The following is a 7829-nucleotide window of genomic DNA, read 5'->3' as shown; positions in this document are numbered from 1 at the left end:
TGTGGAAGGGACAGTCTTGTTGATAATTACAACCTTTTTCAGTTTCTTTCTATTTTGCTAGTGATCCTCTGTTGTTAGTAAGGGATATCGCTTTGAAGAGCTACATTCCCTTTCCCTATTAGAAAACTTTCTAGGACTTGGATTTGGTGGTACAGCCATGTTCCCGTGGTTTCTGATAAGACCATTACTATGGTTACTTATGGGTCATAGAAATCTACCACAATCCCAAGTGGCCATGGAGCTGAGTCAATCCTGTCCTCCTGCAGTGCCCAAGTTGCTGTTCCTCTGTCCAGTGAGGGTGGCATTCCAGGGATGAAGAGCTTTACCTGGGTGGATTGCCTGTCTCTGTGCATGATTGAGTGAGGACAAGGAATAAACTTGTCTGTCGAACATAAGAAAACTTTCAGATTTCACCTTTTTACTTTTTTAAAGCTCCCACAATAGCCCTGCCAGCCTTGTTTTCAGAAAAGGACCCTCAGACTGAGAGTGAGAGGGGAGCACCCTAAACAGTAGAGGTCACAGAAGACAGTGCGGGCTCAAGTCCAGTCTGCTCTGCATTCAGCCAGGCCGCCTCTTGGTTTGAAAACAAGGGGATTTGGAATTCAGAACACAGCCTCCTGAAGACATTCTAACAAAATGACAATGCCCTGACTGGATCCTTGTGGTACTACTGCACATTCACAATAGAAGTCTCTTCTGATTCTGTCGTAAAGAAAGGTAGTGGTGTTGACTGAGAAGTAGGGAGTTTTGTTTTAACCTGATGTTCAGAAAAGCTTCAAGGTGAAAGAAAAGATAAAGCGTGCAAAGAAGTTCCAAAGGCGACTGCTGGACATTTGCAAGGCCTTTCGAGGTTTATGGCACAGAATTGTTACTCTTTCCAAATTATAGATCGAACTGGTTCAAAACTTCCTTATTGATGCAAATAGAATGGTACGAGTGACAACACCACTCTTCCACACAGTGGCGTGAGAGTTCAGAAGAGTACAGAAAGGACTGGAGGAGGGAAGAGCCAGGTCCTGGGTGGGAGGAACTAGCGGAGGCCGGGATCACACAGCTCTCCCACCTCCAGCCTTCGGGGGGCATCATTGGTCCAACATTGCCTGGGTAGGGGAGAGAGAAGTGAGTGATTTGAGGTTGACATTCAAACCTTCATTTGAGGCCAAAAACCAAACCCAGCCCACCACCGTCTACTCTTGTGACTCACGCTGACCCTGTAGGTCAGTGTGGACTGCCCCACGGTATTTCTGGGGCTGTCAGCCTTTACGGACGCAGACTGCCAAGCGTGTCCTACAGAGAGCCCACCTTTTGATTGGCAACCAGGGCTCCTGCGTTAAGGTCCGCCTCTGCTCTTGAATGAATCTAGAAATGGAACTGAAAACGTCCTCAGGTTTTGGTTTTCGTTTGGTTTTTGCCTTTCTTGCAAGAGCTATTTTGAAGTTTCCTTAGCACCATCCTGTTTAGAAGGGTCTTTTTGAATATATGTGGTTTTTCAAGATATGTTTATGCCTTTTTCTGTTTGGAAATCAGCATCTTTTCACCCAGCTGAAGAGAAGATAGAGTATCTCTTAGTCAGCAAAAGCTCTCATCTTTCTAAAATGTCACATAAATTGGAACTTTCTGCCTACAACAACCCCTGCATCTGATCTGGATTGGGCTGGCATCACTGTTCCACCAACATTCTTGATTTTTATATGCCGCCTACACAGTTTCTGATGTACGTTAGCTATGATTTCTGAACCTCACGGACTTCAGTCTTAACACCTATTTCAACATCCTGTGCCTCTGAAGAAAAAGTGACTGTTTTCAGCTGATAGAATGGGGCTGATTGAGGCAGAATATGCAAGATGGTGGAGAAGACAAGTCACAACACTTTACAAGTGTCTTCTGTTCAAGGGTAAAGGGACTCTTTGGGCCTGTTGGGTTTATTTCTATGAGGCTACTCGCTCTGTGTTTTTCCCAAGTGGCTCCCAATCTCTAGGCTGAACTCAGTCCAGCAGCCTAGAGGCTAAATGACCTCATAACTCATTAGCCGTTCTCCGAGCCATCTGGAACCCTTGTGGAGAACAGCGTTCAAAAGGCTGCTAATAAAGACAGCAGCGTAATTACTTCTCTGCCGTGATGAAACCTTTGGCTGGCAAGCAGTCACTATGTTTATTGTGTAGATCTCTGAGGCGGGTGTTTTCTGACAGGAAAATAATGCTGCGGTGAGGCAGCTGCTCTTCCTCCCGCCTCCCACACGGGCAGACTGATGATCAGTCACTCACTTGTCCGCTCCGAATGGATGAGGACCTGGGACGGTAGGAGTCTGTGCATAAAACGCAAACACCAACAACATGCGCAGATGCCCACCTGGCTCCATGTGTGTTCATTATCTTTAGGGGATCTTGGCGTTTCTTCACCTGTTTGCTTCTCGTTTACTGTAGGGACTCCTGCTCCTTTCCGCTCAGGAAATGTCTCCGCTTTCGGAATACGCCTTGCGCATGAGTCGCCTGAGTGCACGGCTGTTCGGTGAAGTCGCCAGGCCCACAGACGCCAAGTCCATGAAAGTAGTGAAACTGTTTAGTGAGCCGCCTCTGGCCAGGAGGAAGGAGACCTATGACTGGTACCCCAGTCACAACACCTACTTTGCACTCATGGGGACGCTGCGTTTTCTCGGCCTCTACAGGTGAGACCGAAACGCCAAGGGGAACTTTTTAGTAGATCAGAAACGGAAACGGAATTTCTGTGCTGTATGCCCTTTTGTGGGCTTCCAGCAGTGTCCAGGTCGTTTACAAGGTCGTTTGGGGGTGAAATGCCCCTTTCAGAACACCAACAGTGGGTAAACCAAAGAAGGAAGTGCGCGCTTCCTGGGAGACTCCTCTTCACTGATATGATGCGATGATGGCTCATTGTTTCTCAATGGAAGAGCAGTCTGAAAAGGAAGTGGGGAGCCTGGCCCCACTGCTGAGGGAGGAGGGCTGTCTTGAGACTCATTAGGTGACTGGAGCCCGTGTTCTGGAGATGTTGCCATCAGCTCGCTTGCTTCCTCCCACCTTGTTCTGGCTTCTGTCCTTTGTATCCTTTCTGATGGGCTTGTTTGGCCTAAGTGGTCTATGTATGGCCCACCTCTAAGAAGTGTAAGGACAGACTCAAATCGCTGAGCTCCCGTCACACGCTCCGGGCCAGGCACTTAGAAGAAAAACAAATTCCTGAGGGAGCATCTCTTTCACTTTATTTTTTCCTTTAATTACCAAACAAATGCATGTTCACTATAAAAATTCACACTGCGTAATTATGGTACCTTGTTTCTTTTGTTTTCTTTTTAAATTAGCATGTTTCGGGTGCCAGCAGGAGTAACACTAACATGAGTACATTTGACTTCAGTCATACAAAACTGAATTTGGGACTGTCCTAATATGGCAAAAGTCGTAGTGTAGCAGATGTTTGTTTCAGGTTGCTGTCAATGATCTGTTTTCAGCAGGACCCTGAACCGGTTCAGTTCTGGCTCATAGGATGAAATCGGAGCGGGCCCAGATCTGTGAAATGGGTGTGTGCCCGAGCTATAACAGGAATGAACAAGTGGCAGCCCGTTGGGGAGGCTGACATGAGAGATTGGGGTATAGCCCATCTGTGGAGGGCAGCACGCACTCACATCTGAGCTGGGCACCATTGTTTCCAACTCTACTGATCTAGAGATCTGGTTGCTATGGAACTTGCCGCTGCCTATGTTTCCTAAGAGGGAGATTAAATCTCTAGCAAGACATCGACCCATCGTCTTTACCTTCCAGTTACTGGCCGTTCGGGTTCACACACATTTTACAAATGCGTGTCTGTTATGGCTGCTCCTCGGCTGCGGAGAGTGGCCTGGGAAGATGCAGTTGGGAGCCCTGACTTGAGTTATATCCCCTGCACAGGCGCCAAGATGGCCCCCATAGGAACAGCCTGAACTAAGAAACTGTCCCTAGAAGTTGTAGCTCAAGACGGGCGGCTTTTACGTAAAGAGCCTGCACCGTCTACGGTTGTCTGCCAACTGCTCTCTCCCCTCAGAAAGTATTTTTTGTAAGCACACTTTGCTGCTTTTTTTACAGCAACATGTTAAAGAAAAATTGGCGTAGCAGCAGGTATGAAAACACCTCCCAGGGGGAGGGAGTAGTTAGCAAACAAACGTAACAGGTGTTTTCTATTTACGTAAAAAGTACGGCAGTCTAAATATCTAGACTCACACTGGGATTACCTTCCCTTGCCATTAGTCTGGCCTCTGAAAGTAAGCATGAACTTTATTATGACCTGAAATAAAACATCAGTAGAGCAGTCCTGAGTGGAGTCGGTGACCCCCAGCACATCCCCACTCCCCTCTTCCAGTTCTCTGTGTTACCATCACTCTGTTTGTTTGCATAATAAAGATTCTCTTTGAGGATGGGAAAAATGACCCAACATTTAATTGTCCATCAAAAAACAAACCTATTTTCCTGCTTTTCATTACTAGTGTCTGTAATCTAGGCTACCCTGATGTCAGACAGGCTGAAACAAAGACAGTCGTCCTTAAAGATAATAGATATGAAGACCCACAAAGGCGTGATCCATTCATTCAGCCAGGTGTTCACCCACAGAGACAAGGGCCCCTGCCTTTGTGGGGCTTGTTTTCTGGTGGGGGGTTATGGAAGGGGAAGCTTGGGGGGCAGGGACAGGGGGAGTAAACATCGTCAGTCAGTCCTGTGGTACAATCCCCGTTGTCCATGCTGTGGTATTGTCCATGCTGTGGTATTGTCCATGCTGTGGTGTAGAATGAGCTGCTGAGCAAGTCCCTGGGTGCAGACAAGCTCAGTGGACATAGGGCAGCCAAGGGCAGCCTTGTTGGTGAGGGGCACAAGGAGAGTCAGCCAAATGTGGGGTCAGAAGCAGATCCAACCCCGGGAGAGTCGGGGACAGGAGGCTGACCGTGAAGGCTGAGTTGGCCGTGGGAAGGGCGGGCGCTCCTTGTTGAGAAGTATTCCTTGGGCCATCTGTTGAGACTAGATTGTCATTTGGGGCCCTTATAGCTCATCTCAGATCCAGCTGTTTACTGTCCATCGTGTTCATGGAATGAAACATTGTGCCCTAGAAAACCAGTCCGCTCCCAAACAGTCGAGGTAAAACTTGGGCGCAATAAAGCCCTCTTCAAGTTTCATTCACGGGCCAGTCTCCACATTGTACAGACCAGGTGCAGAGAGGGAAGGTAACGTTTTCTAGGCACACAGTAGGCAGTGACGGAGCTGGTATGAACCCAGACTGTGAGTTCATCTCAAGAGGCAGACATTTTGTATAGGACCTGTCCGCCTACACACACAGACACACAGTTGCCTGTCAGAGCTGGCCTTGGCGTCAGTTCCCTTCCACCTGAGGCTTTCCCCAACACCCCAGCTACCACTGAGGCAGCCTCTGGCGGATCCACAGACTCTGCTGCCAGTGGGGTTTCTAGTCCCTGACTGAGGAGCTGCGGAGCGACTGTTGGTGTCGTTTCATGGTGACCTGGGATTGCACTGGTCTCTGTGGCGTTCTCAGTGAGGGGGAGCTGACTAATAGGTGAACTCAGAACACGGCCCGTCAGCACCCTGGGGACCCCCTGTTCTTTCCAGCGTCTGCTCTCTGCTCACCAAGCTGAGCGTGAGCCTAGGACTGTCAAGGACTGGTAATCCCGCCGCCTGACGGGTCAGTGCTGGGCGGTGTCCTCCTCCAGCTGGCTAATTGTGCTTTCTCCTCCGTTCAGAGATGAGCATCAGGACTTTAAGGACGAACAGTTGCGGCTGAAGAAGCTCCGTGGGAAGGGGAAGCCCAAGAAAGGAGAGGGGAAGCGAGCATCCAAGAAGAAATAGTGGGGTCCTGGGAGCCTGAGAAACAGGTTTCTTGTTTCCCACGTGTTGTAGGATTGTCACCGTCCTCAATGAAAGGTCGTTCGGAGGAACACAGCCAGCCCCACGTCGACATCTAACCCAGTCAAATCGCAGCTGCTTTCTTGAACACATTCTAATTCTGACCATTCATTGGGGCCTGGGTTTTGTCAGTTGAGGCCTGTCTGATTCTGTAAAGAAGTGAACGCCGAGTTGCTTGTTAGTACGTGGGTTGGGGTGGGGATGGATGCTGGGGCAGCAGAGTGGAAAGCACATTAAATGACTGTCCTGTGTGTTCCTCATGATTGCTTACACCCCCTCTTCATCTCCAGCCACTCCTCCACTGTGGGCCCGTGCCTTGCCACCTCCTCCTTGGAGAATGGACCTGTGGGATAAAGGCTGAACCTGGAAAGGGAGGGACCCTAAAATCCCGCTGACAGCCAGAGAACCTTCAGTCAAGGGAGATGGGGGGGGAGACTAACGTTGTTAAATGCTGTTGAGTCGGTTCCCACTCATAGCAATCCTATATAGGGTTTCTGAGGAGCAGTTAGTGGGTTTGAACCGCTGGCCTTGTGGTTACATTATATAAATACAATTGGATTAAATGCTGCTACGGCAAAGTCCAGACTTGAGAGTGTAGGTGGATGGGTGGGCAGGTAGTTCCAGAGTGAGGACCAGAGGCAGTTTAAAGAAGGCCTCGCTACAAAACTGGTGTTCCCCACGAGCCCTGAAGAAGAGTGTGAACCAGAGGAAGGTGATGGTCAGAGAATTGGGGGTGCACAGATGCCATTAGCAGCACTGCAGTGAGAAACCGTCATATTGAAGGATGTGAGCAAAGACTGGCCATGGACCAGCAGCGGCTCTGTGCAGAACCGCAGGCCTCGCCAGCCGTTAGTGGTGTGAGATGTCACTTGTGTGAGGATGACTGCTGTATCCCCGGGTCTCTGGCTGCTGACTAGTGTCTTCTACCTGTGAGTTTCCGGGGAGCGAGTGAGGGGTTCTCAGATGGTGGCTTTTTCAACAAGAGTTGTTCTGAAGCGTTGTCAATTAAAACCCCTGAGTACTTTCATTCCTGTTGTACCTGCTCTCAGGAGAGGAGAGCAAAGCACACTCACTCAGCTGAGGGTTTTCCTGGCCAGGTTAGGAGTATTGGCAGGAAATGCCCTGAACTAGTAAGAATCACATCCCATATGTTGGAATAAGTGGTACTTTTCAAGATCCATAATCCAGATAGTCTTCTGTTTGAACTGCAAGGTCGGTGGTTCAAGCTCCTTGGAACCCCTATACGGGGTCGCTATGGGTCGGAATCAACTCAACGGCACTTAACTACAACAATCCAGATAGTGCATCTGGGGCCCGTGTCTGAGCCAAAGTTGGGTAGTTTGGTAGACATTGCAGCTGAAAGTTCTTCAGAACCTCTACCGAGTGCCTGGCACCAAGACTGGGTGTAAGGGAAACATGACTACAACTTGGCCCCTAAGGTTGGACCCATGTGTGTATGTGTGCGTGCACGCTCAGTGGCACTGTTGTTCCTGGGCAGTGTGGTGTGTGTGTGTATACGGTGTTGCTGGGCAGTGTGGCCGAGCCAGCTGTGGATGGAGGACTGCCCCAGATGCAGCTAAAGAGGGTAAGTATCAGAGCCCTGGTGCGGCGCCATGTGATAAGCCCTGCACTGCTAACTGTGAAATTGGCGGTTTAAATCCAGCAGCCACTCCTCTTCAGAAACCCATAAACAGGCTTGCTCTAAATTGGAACTGACTTAACGGATCTGTCCACTGATGGAAAATTCAGGAGACCCAGGCTCTGGGCCTGGCAGGGCAGCAGATTTTGAGCGCGTGCTACAAGTCAGAAAGTATTAACTTGTAAATACTCTAGACCTGAGGCTCAGAGGAGGGAGTCCTGGGGATGATGTGGTCAAGCACTGGGCTGCTAACCACAAGATTAGCAGTTCAAACCCACCAGCCACTCTGTGGAAGAAAGCTG

General features: G+C 49.4%; 1 protein-coding gene across 1 annotated transcript; it reads left to right on the top strand.

The window, feature by feature from the left end:
- The first annotated feature begins 2429 nt into the window (after positions 1-2429).
- Positions 2430-5831, top strand: MRPS33 (mitochondrial ribosomal protein S33). Its single transcript, XM_006861176.1, has 2 exons — positions 2430-2665; positions 5726-5831. The coding sequence occupies exons 1-2, from the start codon at positions 2451-2453 to the stop codon at positions 5829-5831; spliced, it is 321 nt and encodes a 106-aa protein (XP_006861238.1). The 5' UTR covers positions 2430-2450.
- Positions 5832-7829: the final 1998 nt, after the last annotated feature.

The sequence above is a fragment of the Chrysochloris asiatica genome, unplaced genomic scaffold (assembly GCF_000296735.1).
Source record: "Chrysochloris asiatica unplaced genomic scaffold, ChrAsi1.0 scaffold00041, whole genome shotgun sequence".
In the NCBI taxonomy this organism is placed as follows: Eukaryota; Metazoa; Chordata; class Mammalia; order Afrosoricida; family Chrysochloridae; genus Chrysochloris; species Chrysochloris asiatica.
This window is presented reverse-complemented; position numbering and strand designations above follow the sequence as displayed.